At 36.8% G+C, this 15,813-nt stretch overlaps 1 protein-coding gene across 1 annotated transcript in view; it reads left to right on the forward strand.

Moving 5' to 3' along the window:
* BTBD9 (BTB domain containing 9) overlaps positions 1–15,813 on the forward strand; it is a 125,858-nt gene that overhangs the window by 83,957 nt on the left and 26,088 nt on the right. Inside the window, exons 9-10 of the mRNA XM_063328692.1 lie at positions 229–418; positions 10,061–10,168. Coding sequence (XP_063184762.1) covers positions 229–418; positions 10,061–10,168 — 298 coding nt within the window. The remainder of the gene's footprint in view (positions 1–228; positions 419–10,060; positions 10,169–15,813) is intronic.

Below are 15,813 nucleotides of genomic sequence, written 5' to 3' on the forward strand. Positions count from 1 at the left end.
CAAGACAGAAATCCATCTGTTAATTTTCCAAGCTATTCTGGGATCAATGCTGTAAAAATTATATGTACCACTTGGTTCGTGTTAAATAAGAGTTAAATTTCCTTGTGTTGCTCATACTTGCATCCTTTTTTTTTTCTTGTTTCCAGTTCTTTGCCAGAAATAAAGATCATTGATATCTGAACTGTTTTCTGACTGTGTGTCTGTTGTCTTTGTGTTTTTACTTCACAGTTCCCACTGAAAATGTTGCAACAATTGCAGATTGTGCCAGTGTGATTGAGGGTGTAAGTCGCAGTCGCAATGCATTGTTGAATGGAGACACAAAAAACTACGATTGGGATTCTGGGTACACGTGCCATCAGCTTGGGAGTGGAGCTATTGTAGTACAGCTAGCACAACCCTACATGATCGGATCAATACGGTAAGAGGGATTATTTTTCTCTAAATTAAGAGCAACAGTGAAACTTTTGCTGAGCACAGTTATTTTCTTTAGAATATATGACATTTGGAAATGACGGCAATTAGGGGACTAGTTTAGTAGTTGCCATTTGTCTTCTTACTTGAGTATAATGGGCATGTTAAGAATTAGATGTGTGAATTATATGTTGAGATACAGCAGTGTGATTCCAGAAAATATTATATTTCAGAGGCATAATAATAGTAGTCAAATTGTAAGATTAAAGGTATATACTTACATTAAAGTAGAAATTTAATTGCAGCCTCACTTGTGGTCAAAGTGCATGCAGTTCCTCATATCCACCTCATTGTGGAAACAGAAATATTTATTGAAGAAAGCCCTCATCTTGAGTCAGACACGTTTCCTTTTCACTATACAATTAGTACCAGGTCTTACTTGAACAAGGAGTGTATAATAAGGGTACAGTAACCTGAAAATTGCTTTACAGTGTTGGATTAATGAATGTGTTTAGATCTGGATTGAAGTTCATTGGGCTATTTCTACAGTGAATGTCTGTATACCTATGAAGAACAAACTTTTGGCTAATGTAGAAACTTTGGAAATAGATTGGAGAACGGGCTCGTTCACAGGTGAAGACAAAAACGTTCTTGCCAACTTCAGATCCTCTGGCTGTAAATGCTTTTTTTTCTTTTATAAAATCAGGCATAAACCTCGTCTTAATGGCTTCCTATTTTTTATAAATTTAGAATATGTTGTCAGGGACTTAAGTTGTATTCTCTGTGACAATGAAAAAAAGGGGAAAGGTTTCTGAAGTTAGAATACCAGTGAGCAAAGGCTGAAACCCCAGGTGAGCTACTGGCTCTCAACAGAGACTATGCACATAGGAAGGTATTGCTAGGAGCGAGCTCAGTGCCATCCGCCTGTTGGAGTTGCCTCTTCAAACTGACTGACGAGCAAGTGAGACTTGAAAGCTTTTATAGCTGCCAATTTCTGTTTTGTGTGTTTTGATTTTGGCTTGTGGCATTGTTATGCCACATATGGTTATAGCTCTTTGAAGATAAAGTTTAAAATCAGACAGCCAGACACATCTCTAACCTAATAAAAGTACTGTTTTGTCTGTTTACAAGCTATAGATGTTATGCATAATGCAAGTCCAGCATTGTTCTCACTGTGTGAAATAGGTTGAATAAGTGTAGTTGGCAGCCTTCCATGCTCAATGTTTTATGCTTTTGAGTTTGGTGTTTTTAATGTTCAGTTAAGCATTGCATCTCAAGTAGAAAAACAGGAAGACACAGTACTCAGATTTCTTAAGAGGTAATTGAGAACGTACTTACATCATTTTCATGCCACTTTAAACTTAAATTTAAGTAGCAGCAGAAGCTTTGCCCACATAAAGGAGTAAGACGAGAATCTAAATGCATAGTTTCCCAGTTTATAGCCTCTGTCTTCCTCTCTTACTGTTCTCTACCATCTTTCAATTGGTGAATCATACCAATTTTCAAGTCAGTGCAAAACATTGATGACTTTTCCTATATTAAATACTATGCTAGTGATTATTCTTGAGCAGATGATTTTTAATTAGTCTTTTTATTAAATAGTGTGTTAGGTGAACTAGAGTTTTGGTTGCCAAGAAATGATAGTTGTATAATCAGCAAGTGTGTAGAGCAGATTAAAAAAGAACCCCAAACATTACATAATTTAAGACTAGTAAACATTTAATGATTTATGTGGTATTGCATTGTGCAGATGATAGGGTCAGAATCTCAACTTTCTTTGCCAGTTTTCCTGCGTGTATAGTACAAACAAGATGAACAGCATGCCTTTAAAAGAAAACAATAATAAACATCATCTTCTAGGGTATCTTCTGACAGAGGAGACGACTTGCATTGCCTAGAGACAGAAGTGCTAGCACTATGTCATCTTTTCCTTTTCGTGTTCTGCCTAGAAGAACAAGTGTTTTGAGTTGCAGCCATGTCTGTTGCAGGTTATAGCCAGCCAAGGGAAAGATGCCCCTTTGAGTGGGGAACTGAGGTTTCACTATGTGGCAGCAACAGCTTTGGCACGCAATGGTCTAGAACATGTCCTGTACCGTGTAATGCTAAAGATGGTGACAATGGTCTCTTCATTTAGCACCAGGAAATCTGTGACTGGTACAGAAATTAAATTATATATAAACATAGATTAGAGCAAAAGCTCTTAATATTTCATCTTAATGAAAGCAAGAGATTTTTTTTTGAGCAGAACATCTTCCGCAACTAATTGAACTGTATTCATTGCCTGTTTTCCTGCTGTATGCTTGCTTGAAAACTCCCTTGATCTCACCCTCCCACATAATAGAAAAAAATTTCCAGGAGCATTTTCTTTAGTCTGGTTGTACACCATGACTGCAGAATGACATGAATTGGTCTACCCCCAGAAACTGACTCATTAGACCTGTGGGTTTGGATTCTAAATGAAGAATTAGGAATTAAAGTATGTATCTTTTAAGTTCAGAGACATGAATGTGCCATTGAATATATTTGTATCAGAGAAAGTAAATATAAGAGCCTTCGAAAAAAGGGTAGTAGCTGCTTTTAGTCCATAGAAATCAGAATACCGCTGGAGAGAGCCTCCAAGTCAGAATGTGTTACCATGGCAACTAAATTCTGAGTATGAAAAAAAAGCAGAACTCCTCTTGGTACTCAAATATGCATTAGAAATGAATGGAGCTCTGAATGTTTGAGGAGCGTATCCTGCATGCGTGCTTTCTGCAAAAGTCATTCCATTGTCTAGGAACCTTAGAACCATTCAGGTTGGAAGGGACTTGAGGACGACACCTAGCCCAGCCTGTCCCTCAGAGGAGGGTCAGCTATGAAGAAAGACGCAAGGCTTGTGCAGTCGTGTCTTGAAAACCTCCAAGGAAGGAAATTTCACAGCATCTCTAGTCCATCTGGAATGTTCTGGTTCAATTTTTGACGGTTGTCTTTTGTTTTTCATGTTGTGCACCTCAGTAAAGAGCGTGGCTCAGTCTTTTTGATAACCTCAGGTATTGGAAAGTGCTGTTAGGTTCTTCCTTGACCCCAAGTCTTCTTAGGCTAAACAAGACAATTTTCTCAGCCTCTTGCACGATGTGTGAGCTCCAACCTCCTGATCATCTTGATGGTCCTCTGCTGGACTTGCTTAGATCTGTCAATGTTTTATTTGGGTCCAAAATGGGGTGCAGTGTGAGTGTGATCTAACAAGTGTCAAGTAAAGGAGAATAATCTGTTTCCCTTGTTCTGCTGGCTCAGTTCCTGTTGCTACAGCTCCATATGCTGCTAGCGTTCATTACTGAGAAGGCACACAGGCGACTGATGGCATCTTCTGTTCAATACGACTCCCATGTCCTTTTTAGCACAGCCAGCCAGACTGTGTATCATGTACTACTGCAGTCTGTATGAGGAACAAGATTTTGCTTTTGATCTTGTTGAATTTAATGAGATTCTTTTTTGCCTGTGTCCTTAGTCTTCCCAGCGGCTGGCAATCAGTTCTCCTGAATAGCAGCCTTCTCTCGAGTGTATTGATTGCACCCCACAGTGTGCTGTCGTTCGCAAGCTTGATGAGGGCTCATTCCATCTCCTTGTCCAGGTCATTGATGAAGATATTAAATAGGATAGGTCCCAGAACAGGTTGGAGGAACTCTTCTTGCATCCAGTCTCTGAGTGGATGATGAGCTGTCAACCGCGTGTTGAACGAAACAATCTAGCCAATTTTTACCCGTGTTGTAGTCTACCCATCTAAACTGTAACACCCCAACTTGGTTACAGGGATGCTATGGGAGACCATGTTCAAACCTTGTTAATATCAAATGCTTCTTCAGTATTTGTATATAAATTTGGAACTCTTGAATTCCACATCAAAATTTACTCAGAAATTCTGAAACAGATGTAATGATAGTCTGTGCTCAATATATTTTTCTACTACCAAAGACCTAGAAAACATTTTATTTTAAAATAATTGTAACTAAATATTGTCTTTTAGATTACAGAAATTAAAACATTTTTTTATTGAAGAAGCTTATTCTTTTATTAAGAGCCCTATGAAAGGAGGGTGTAGCAAGGTGGGGGTTGGTCTCTTCTCCCAAGTAACAGGCGATAGGGCAAGAGGAAGCGGCCTCAAGTTGTGCCGGGGAGGTTTACACTGGATATTGGGGAAAAAATTCATACTGAAAGGGGTATTAAGCATTGGAACAGGCTCCCCAGGGAAGTGGTTGAGGCACCATCCCTGGAGGTATTTAAAAGACAGGTAGACATAGTGCTTAGAGATGAAGTTTAGCGATGGTTTTTGTCAGAGTTAGGGTTGATGGTTGGACTAGGTGATCTGAGAGGTCCCTTCCAACCTAGGTGATTCTGTGATTCTACATGGAACAGCTTACAAGATACTTGGAATAGTTAACAGAGAAAATATATTACTTTAGGTAGTTTTTCCACATTTTTGCCTGTCTGGACAGAAAATAACCTTGCTATTTTTCCTTTCTGAAAAGGCCCTTATCAATGACAGAAAAACTATTATATTTAACTAGGAACAGAAAGACAGCAATTGGTATGTTTAACACGGTAAACATAATTTAACTTTTAAATGGCTAAAACTTTAATATTGAAAATACTGATGTATTACAATAGCTCTCTGTCTAACTTTCCCTGCATTTATCTGGAATTGAAATATAATACTATTATGCTACAATCTTTGGCTGATAACTCATACTTGGGTTTTTTTTTCTATGAATTTTCAAAAAAAGAAAGGAAAAAAAACCCCAACAAAACATACAGAAGAGGATTTGTTATAGTGCATGTAGTGGAGGGAGACAGAATTCTTCTGTACCATAGTGGGTTTCATGTTAAAAAAAAAAAAATATTTTGCATCTTTGTAAAAGTAGATTAACCACTTATCCCAGTTTAATTTACTTGAAGACTTTATTGCTAATACAAATAGGTGATAGCCAACTGTTTTGCTTTTCATATTCAGTGTAATTCTTAAATTAACAAACAGTATCAGTTAGCTTTTATGTGTTTTCTGTTTGTTTATGCCACCATCATATACATCTCTTATGCTTTCTAATTTTCCATACCACTTCTGCCTATGAAGTTTTTCTTTCTTTGCTGCTCATTTTCTGTGCTTGCCTGACTTGAGAATGAAATCATAACTCAGAACAAATGATCATATAAGCACATAGCAAATATGCAGGAATTTTGTCTCCTTTGTAGGATCCTGAAGAAAGATTGGTTTCCTGCAAGTTAACTACTGAAACATAACTATCTGTACAAAATGAAAGGGCATGTAGACAACCAGAGGCAAAAATGCAAAGACAATTGTATAAAAATACTCTTTCCATACAGTTTTGGGTTTTCTTTCTTTTTCCGCCATCGGTCAACAAGTGTCACTACCTCATGTTTTAATTTCTGTCTTTTGGGTTTCTATAAGTATGCAAGTAGTTTATGAACACAGTACTATCACTTATAATGTATGTGGTAACTCCTGACTTTATAGCGTTCAGGAAGCGGGTATCATCCTGTCAGGTGCATGACTATTATTGTTTGGTATTCTGCTAATGCCTTGAGCATATGTAATTATAATGCAGCCTGAACTAAGCAGTGACAATCTCTTTTTCAGAAATCTAGGAATAAAAGCAAGCAGAGACAGCACAAAAAATGCTTATATAAAGGCAGAACAATCAATCAATCCTAGGGAAACACATGACACTTAGGGAAATGCTGTTTAAAAAGTACTGCAGTGTCTTTTGTTGTACCACGTGACCAATATCATCAGGTTCTCACACCTCTTGTATGAAATTTTACTTATATTTGAAAAGCTTTTATTTTATAAGATGAGGCATTTTCAACATGTGATGTAAACAACAGTACCATATTAAATGATTAACAGGCTTAAACTTTAGATACCCAAAGAAGTAGCATATGAGAAATCTGTTTAAATCTCACAATGTTGCAGGGAGTGAGCTGGGTAAAGCTTCATTTCACTTTTCCTTCTCAATCCTGAGGGTAAGATTTATGAACAAGAGCTAATTTAGCTTTTTATTCTAATATGGAAAGTCCTAAGAACATGGGCAATTTTGCTATAAACAGATGCACTGCCAATGAGTATACTTTCGACTTTTAAAGTGAAATATTCTCCTTCCTGTCATTTAATATCCATCTTAGCAAAACATCGCTTCTCTACAAAAGTTTAGCCTGGTAGTTTGCCTGGAATGTGTTTTAAAGATTACTGTACCTGGCATAAGAAGTGGCCCTTGTGCCCAGTACGCGTTGGTGAATATTGATGTAATCACCTGAAAGTTTTTCAGTCCTTATCCAGAAAGGCATTTCATGCAGAATTAATTTCAAATAGGTTCTGTTGTCAGTCTCCCTCCCCAGCCTCTCCTAAAAAAGCTACTGCAGGAAGGTGAAGAAAGAACTTATTTTCTTTCACAAGTCCCAAAGAAACAAAAATCTACATTTAGCATTCATACTAAGTCACTTTGGGGAAAGATCCTGCCAACTTTAATTCACTCATTGTTTGGTTTGTAATAATTCCAAGCCATATGCTTTTTAAAACCTATTTAACTTTGGCTAGGTTGTTTTGGGAGACAGCAATTATACACATTCTTAAAAGGAATACATATGTCCTGTTAGCCTTTTGCTCTAAAGCTGAGCCAGTTGTGTTTTAATCACAGTACTGTTAGTTGAAATTACAGACACCAGTGTGCTTCTGATATTGAAACTCTTGATCATAGCTTTGAAAACACGGATCAAGGAAACAACACTGAGCCCCCGTGATGAAAAGGATCCTATTGAAAAGCATAATTAGCAATATTTTAATAGCCTTTTAAAAAGAAAAGAAATTTATGTATGTTTTTGCTTTTCCCTCTTTTTATTATTTAGACGACTTGGTTTAAATATAGATGTTAAATCAGTTCAGGATGTGTTGATTATTAGTAGTTACCAAATCCATGATTTTAATCCATAAACTTTTTTTTAAAACAAAGCAAACAAACAAACAAAAAAACACTAAAAAAGCCCCGCGAAACAAAAAAATGTGTTTCATTCAGTCTCTTCAGTGTTTGGAGACCTTCAAGCTATAGAAAAGCAGAACGGGGAGGATCTGATGAAGGCAAGGGAGAGGGTTTGGAGTTCGGTGGTTTTGTTTGGGTGTTTGGGGCTTTTTTTAATTCTTTCATCATGTCACAGGCAACTCTTTATTTTTTACTAAGTCACATCTAAGGTTTATTTAGTTTACAAATAGACAGTATTAATATGGGCTAAAAGGCTTCTGTTTAAAGTGTTTTATTTTACCTTCCTAAAGCTATTTTGATAGCTTATTATTTTTGATAATGAGGTGGGTTCAGTTGAGAGCACCTAGGGAGTTTATTTGAAATCTGCTTGTCCAGTAGACCCGATTCCACTTTGAATGCTGGGTTTCCAAAGCGGGGAATAAAGAGCTAAACTAGATTGGTTTGAAAAGAAGGTAATAGCACTGATTTTTTTTTTTTTAGGGCAAAGATACAGACACATGTGTCCTTAATAACCAAATTGTGAAGACAGTCCATGTTCTGCTTGGGACACCTTCTCTCTCTAAGAGGAAGGATTCTGCATTTGGCAACTGGCTAGGTCATTTTCCCCCTCTAGCAGTATTGGGTTTTTTTAATGTTAAAAGTGAGCAATAATTTTTGCAGTTATTCCACTCAGCAGAGGTAGCAACTGAAAGCAAAAAGACTTTCAGAACTGGAAGAAAGGAATTTATATTATAAAACTTGGGCACTCTTCTGAACGATGATTAAAGAGAGACAGCTTGAAGCTCTGTGCTTGGGAAAGTCTGTAGTGTGACACAGGTTCCTTTTCTTTTTATATACGTCTCAGCTATTTTCATTGACAATCAATGGATCCTTATCTATTGCACTTTGAAAAATGTGGATCTGTGGAAGTTCTTCCTCACAGCTGGAGAAAGAACCCAGCTTAGCTGTATTACCTGGCTTTCGCAGTTCTCTGGATGTGTCACTTTAGTGATTCTCATATGAAATAGAATAGAATATTTCACTTGGAGAAGACCGACAACGATCATCTAGGTCATCATTGCAGTTATAGCTATTTTGGATAGCTGACTGTGCTTTGTTTATTTGACTGCAGCAGGTTCATTTGCTTCTGTAACAAATAGTCTGATTTAAGCAGTAATCCTAGTAAGTGTTAGCTTAGCTAACTTTGACAAGAACGTGAGGGTCAAGAGACAGCAGCAGTTACTAACAGCCAAGATATTGCAGCAGAGTATTTATTTTCCATTGGTGTATTGAGTAATGGTTCAGAGAATAAGACAAACGCAAGATCAGCAAAACATAAATTTCCATGACATAATGTGTGGATTGTTCACTTAGAATATTGCTATTCAAAAACTGCCTCCAGTCTCCTCAAACTCAAATAGAAAAGATTTTTGAAATTTTCTTTTTGATATCCCATTTGCCATTGAGTTTATATGAAAACAGTAAGAACAGCAGTTAATTTTTCTAAACTGTACCCTCCTAATCAGTGGAATGACACCAGCCAACAGTTTTATGTAAAATGCACGCAAAACCGCATCTATTAGTTGAAATATGGACAGCATTTATTTAACTGCGTCTAAAGAAGAAATTGCAGGAATGTCTGCCTCTGTTCTTGGCCAGTCCATAGCTCCTTTCAGTTGTGTAAATCACACAATACCCTCTTGTCATTTGTGGATGCTTCATTGGAAAAAAATGATGCTCCATATTGGTTCACAAACATGCTGGATAGATATTTTGTGTGGTTTTTTGCTAAAGAAGGCATTCTGTGCTGGGTATTTTTCTTAAGTACGCGTATTTCAACCCCATTCAGTGAGGGGGAAAGAAGAGGGGCAAGGTTCTTGGTTATGGTTAATACACATCCTTAGAAATAAAATGAAATTGAGGAACGATGTTGAAGTGTCAACTATCTCTTCAAACAGGAAGATAATCTCCATATAAAGAGAAGGAGTAGAGAGGATACAACATTTGCCAAATGTTTTTTGAGAATGAGTACGGAATGAATCCTTGAGACCTCTATTTTTTTTTTTTCTTTTTCTTCTGTCTTTTTAGCAATTTGGTCAACAATTCAGTGCCTATTTCCTCATAATATGATGAACTAGGACTGGTAATTCCCATTTTCCTATTTGCTTTTATAAAAAATATTTCTGACATATTTACAAAAAAAAAAAAGATAATACAGTTAAGAAGACAGTACAATCTTTTTTAGTCACCAGAATCTTTTTTATTTCACCTCTTAAACTGACCTTTCCACACAGATCTTTGATTTAGGTTTAAAGCAGGCAATGCCACATGCCAAATAAATTAGTTAATTTATTGACTTTCAAATAAATTAAAAGTAATTGGATAAGTGTAATAGATTAATGTTATTAAAGTGGTGGTTATAAGCCAGTAAGTCTATTAGTGGCCTTAGGATAGTAGGAATAGAGACACCCAAGTTTGAGATGACAGAAACAGTAAAGATCTTGTTCGGTGTTAGGGGCACATTCCAAAAGAAACAGCTAAATTTAAAAACGATTAAGAGGAGGAAATGAAGGACTGAAAAAATTAAACAGCTTGGTTTAATGCTTATTTTACTTATCTCTCAACAACTTCTTCATACTTAGGTTGCTACTTTGGGACTGTGATGATCGGAGCTACAGCTACTACATTGAGGTTTCAACGAATCAGCAGCAGTGGACTATGGTGGCTGATCGCACAAAAATTTCCTGCAAGTGAGTTTTAACTTTTTCCACTTATTTGCACAAAGTCAGAACTGGAAAACTCCTTTTTTTTAAAAAATCCTTTTACTTAATACTTACATGGGTAACTTTTTGACTGTGAAAAGAACGATCATTACATAACCTGTAGATTACTGACTCTAGGTCCTTGTAAATATTACTTTAGGAGATAGCAGCTTCTAGTGCGGCTGAACATCTAGACTTTCAAGCCAGAATCAAGTTCTGAAGATCCACATCGGTACTGGATCTTCAAACAACCAGTTTGGTTGTTCATTCTCAGAAACAGCCTGCCTACCATACCCTTGGTTTTGTGATTGCTGAAAGTTAAACCATGTTCCTCTGGAGTTCGTGTGTTTATTGTGACCCTGGTGTCAAATCACCCCTCCTGGAGAAACATGGTAGGAGCAGAAAGAGAGCAGGGTTGGTAAAGCATTTTCTTAATCAAATGCATTTTACACTTATCAAAGTACATAAAAGCATTGTATGATATTTGAAGGGAATGGGGAGAGTGAGGGTGGGTACCAGACTATAACAGATCAACCACTTACCTAAGCTTGACTTTGTTCAAAAGTAGAGTTCCTCAACTATGTGCACTGACCACTGTGCTTTTGAACAGGACATTTCCATAGAAAAAACATGCTTCTTAAAAAGAGAGAAATATTGTTTCATTTTAATTTCTATGCTTTGGTCAGGAGAAATCGGACATGAATACTCTCCACAGGTATACTCTCCATGGGCTCTGTTATTGTTGGGTCTGCTGATAAAACACATTCTTCTAGTATGGAAGAGTAACTCAGTGTTGATAGCCTTCTTAAACTATTTCATAGTTCTAATTCCAAGTAAAGAATGACCCAGATATTTCTCATGGGACTGAAAATATAGGCTGCAAATTTGTATGTTACATATCCAGAAGCCAGGTCTGCTTAGCATTCAGTGAATATTGATAGGACATGATCTCCTAGCTGATCCCTGGGGAAGCTCAGACTTACAAAAATGTTACTTCTCTCCTTTTCCCCAAGTCATTTTTCCACAAGGTATGCTTTCTTTCCTGGGACAAAATGTAAGTCATCAGCTCATACGGGGACAGCCCTCACCTAGCCTGTACTTGTGCCAACCAAAACCAAATTGATTTTACAAATTCAGAGATGTATCTCGGTTTGTCACATCAGTCGAGAGTTATTCAGTCCTTTCTAGCAATGCTGTGGATACGCATTTTCCTAAAGTTTATATTCCACCTCTTAACAAATAGTGCAATTCAAACATGTTACAATGCAGTCTAGATGTGTTGGTGAAGGAGAACTTGACACGTCCTTTCACTGTCTGTAAAGGGCAGGGGATTGATGAGCAGAAAACCTGTGTTCGTTCTGCCTGCAGGTCTGCAGAAAGAGTAAAGAAGATTTACTCATTCTCAAAAGCATCTCAGCATAATAGATAAAATTCATCTTTTTGTCTGCCTCCAGCAGTGGGAGAACTAAAAGCTAAAAGGCTAAAACCACAAAAAAGAGAGAGAGAGAATCAGAATCTTTTTGCACTTTTTCCTTGTATCTGTCGATAGTAATAGCCTATAACAACAGTCAAAAACAAGCACTTGCTTAAGTATGCACAGTGTGTGCTGGTTGACTGCCCAGTTCAAGTATCTACTCACCATGTTCAAACCATGCTTTTCTTTTTTTTGTAAAGCCTTAACCTTGGACAAGTGTAGGTGCATCCCTGAAATAAAGATAGCTGCCTTCTCAAGGTATACTTCAAGATCTTGATTCAGAACAGAGGTGCTCTGGAAATTCTCAAAGCGGTGGCTGCAGGAACTATTTTCATGTGGAATAGAAAAATGTATTTTGCCTCACTTCTTGCTCTGACAGACATGCATCCAGCTAGCAAAATCCCAGTCTTTAATCTTAAAGTCTACAGACTTAAACAATGTCCAAGCATTGTCTGCAACTATCTGCTCTAAACAAATAGAACAACCAGGTCCTGAAGCTTACAATTACAAAAGCTTAGCGGACTCGAGAACAATTCGATTTAACAAGGACTAGAAGATTGTAAACAAAAAGCATCAATTTGAAAAATCTTACTTTTCTTTGAAAGTTTCCTATCCTCTGCAGTGACATTTAAGTACTGTATGATCCGTAACTGAGATAAAATGAAAGGTTTGTGGCCCTCCACACTCCCCCATCAATTTTCAGGTGATTTCTTTGCATTTGACAGATTTTTTTTCATTTCAATTGAAATCTCTTGCCCTTTATGATCAGCAAATTGGGCAGGTTGATTTTTTTTTTTTATGGTCACCCTACCACAGAAAAGAAAATCCTTTAAATATGTTTAATTTTCTTTTCAAGTAGGATTTGCAGAAATGGTGAAGTGACTTCAGCTCAAGAATTACTCTGATCATAATGGCATCTTGATAACTCTAAATACTACATCATATGTATATGTATAGTACGGAAAAATAAATATGTACAATAATATATTTATATGTTTTATATTTATATGTATTAAATACGTAAAATAAATATATTAAATACTATATAAAAGCCAAATGCTACAAATGTTAGGACTGGTCTGTAAAGTACAGAGGATCATAATTGCATATAGTCAGAGCTAGACCACTTTTATTTTACTGAAAAATACTGAAATGTGTGGTACTACAACTTAAAAAGCCATGCTATTAGTGCTCAAAATCTGTTGAATGTAGAATGGAATAGACATCACCATTCAGTGACTCATGCACTGACTGAAGGCCCTCACTGTTAGGCAAGGTTTCAATATGGTGATGGAGACATCTTAATGAAGAAGAGAAAATTGAACCAGTCACTGGTAGGAATATGTGAAGATCCTGACTTTTTGGTCTGGTTTCTATAAGTTTTAAAAAAAAAAAAGGCATCTCAAAACAAATTGAAAACATGAATTTTTTGCCATGAAAACAAACAAGCTTCACTTTATGTAATTTTAACAACAGGAGATGAAGAGTTGGATTTTAACCAAAATTAGCAGATGCTGTAGTAAAGCGCAGGTGATACAGTTTCTCTGGTTTACCATCATAGTGTAATGGTAAAGATACTCCTGCAGGATGCAAGAGACTTTTTTAATTTCCCCCCCGTCTCTGTCCTTCCCCTTACCAGAAATACATTGGTATTTTATGTAAGCAGCACGGCTCCATCAGAGAGAAATCTGCCTCTAAATGCATTTTAGTCAAGAGATTCAGGCACTCCCCAAGGAAAAGCAAGAATCAAACTTGTGCACTGTGCCTGGGTTTGACTTATCATTAGGTTCAGGCAAACAGTTCAAGATTACTGCTTTTAGCAATTTGCCTTAACCAGACTCCAGTGGAATGGGGTGGAAGCAACAGTAGCCTCATTTCTTCGTTCTCTGTTTGTTTATGAATGCCCGCACCCCTCTCTCACCTGGAAGAAATGAAACAAATCTTCTGCTAACGTGATCAAATTTTGCAGCTGTTTTTTGTCTCAGCCAAATCCTAATTTTTTTTGATGAATATTTGGACATCCCAGCCCAAAAAGGACTAATCCTGCATTGGTATAAAAATTGTTATCGCTTAGGCTTATGTGTCTTTGTCTAAGAAAATGAGAAGTAGATATTGCCGTGATTGCCTGTTTGACTACAAGTACCTCTCAGAATAACAATCAACTAAGAATCATTATACGTGTATTTGTGCTAAGCTGAAAGATTAATTTTTTCCAGAAAGTACGCTGCAAATTATGTCTTTTTGTCTTAAAAATTTGGGAGATGTGAGTGCAGTCTAGGTGGTTGATAAGGTTTTTAAATCCTCGGTTTACCCTTTCTAGCATTAGTTCTGTGTTTAATATACTGCAGTAGACTGCAGAAAAATAACTCACTCGTCTGTGTATGATACACTGCAGTAGCAAATGAAAGTGGATGGAGTTAAAACTCAGGAAAATTTCACAGGGGCTCACATTTGAAGAGACAGAATACTTGCAATGAGAAAATTTACTTTGCTAGTAATATTCTCCAGTTACTTTCCTGTCTTCAAAGACACGTGGATAAGAGTTGCTTCCTTTGCTGTTTGCTGCCTGGCTTTCTGTCTCCCCGCTCTTTCTGTGGAGTTACAATCCTTTGTGAAAATCATTAACGTGCTGTTTTGTGAGTGTCCTGTGAGGTCTCCAAATCATTTTGCTGAATCTCTGGCATAAGGGGTAGGATGAACCATAAAGGTAGCACAGACCTCAACAGACACCTTTGATCAGTAAGTGGCAAACAAAACGATGAGAAAGAAAATTAAATTATGTTTAAATAGCATATATTGGTTTTGGCAGTCTACTGAAGCGTGAACTTCCCCTTTAAACTATCAGTATGCTGCTTTGAGTTGTTTTAATGGTATTTTTAATGTAGTATTTTGTGTAAATTAATAATTCAATGCTCAAAGCCAGGAACTGACAGTATACTCCTACCCTCCTCTTCTCCCAGTTTTAAAAGGCTGAAGACAGAAACTGGATGTCTGTTATCTTCACAGGGGAAGCTTGCATATCTTCCCTAAGTGGAAGGCAATTATTGCATACTGGTTGTGTAATTGTCAATTTTCAAATGCTCTATGGGGGCTATTTTTTTTTCTTTTCCACAATAAGCTGTTTTTCTCTACACAGTATGACAGTAATGAAAAACAGTCCTGTCCTGTTCTATTTTTTAAAACATTTATGATAAGTGGGCTTGAGCGTGTTAGTGTTGAACCTGCACTCGTTAGAAGAATTTGCTGACAAAGAGTCTGAAAGTCAAATGAAAAACAGAAAATACCAAAGGCCAGTAGGATCAGACCTCAGAGATAATGACACTTTTGATAAAGTAAACCCTGTAAAGACAAATGTGAAACAGGCTGTCATGACGATTATCAACTTGCTATCATTCTTTAAAGTTCTCTTGTGTAGTTTCTGTGAAATGGATCTAATCCATTGGCAGCAGACATACCATGTTCAATTCCCCAGTAGGAAAAAAGGATCTAATACCCTGGTTGATAGAATTTGAGAGACAATGAATATTGTTTATTGATGGTCAGTTCTAAGGCAATTGGTATCAACTGTCTATATTGCTGGTTTGGGACAGTTTTATGATTTTCTTGTGGAGGGCATGACTTCGTTTTCAGAAGGTTTGTAACATACTGCATTATATCTCCCCCCCCCTCCCCCTTTTTTTTTTTTTCTCCCTGCTGGACTCTTCTTTGTTATTCAGAGTATACTGCTGTTATGATAAATGTTTAAAAACTTCACAACTTAATTTCACATTTCCATTGCATATTATCTTTCTATTATATAATAGCTATTAACTTTGATGTTTACTGTTCTTGTCCAGTGTTTCATATTTCTGTCCTATGATGTACTATGTGCGTTTCCAGTTTTCAGGAACTGCTGTATTTCCTTTGATAAATCACAAGTAAAGGACACCTAGAGAGATTTTGGTTGTGCACTTAACAGTTCTAAAACACTTTTCAGAGGTATAGAAGAGTGTTTTCCATGTTGTCTAAGGACTTCAAGTGAGAAAATACTTCCACTTTACACAATGTTAGTGGCAAACTCAATTATGGACTTTTTTTTTTCTGGGTATACTTTTGTGAAACCAGGCTAATCTCTGTCACGATGTGATTATTCCTTTTGCTATAGACATAATATTTGAAG

This window comes from Chroicocephalus ridibundus, chromosome 3 (genome assembly GCF_963924245.1).
Source record: "Chroicocephalus ridibundus chromosome 3, bChrRid1.1, whole genome shotgun sequence".
Classification (NCBI taxonomy): Eukaryota; Metazoa; Chordata; class Aves; order Charadriiformes; family Laridae; genus Chroicocephalus; species Chroicocephalus ridibundus.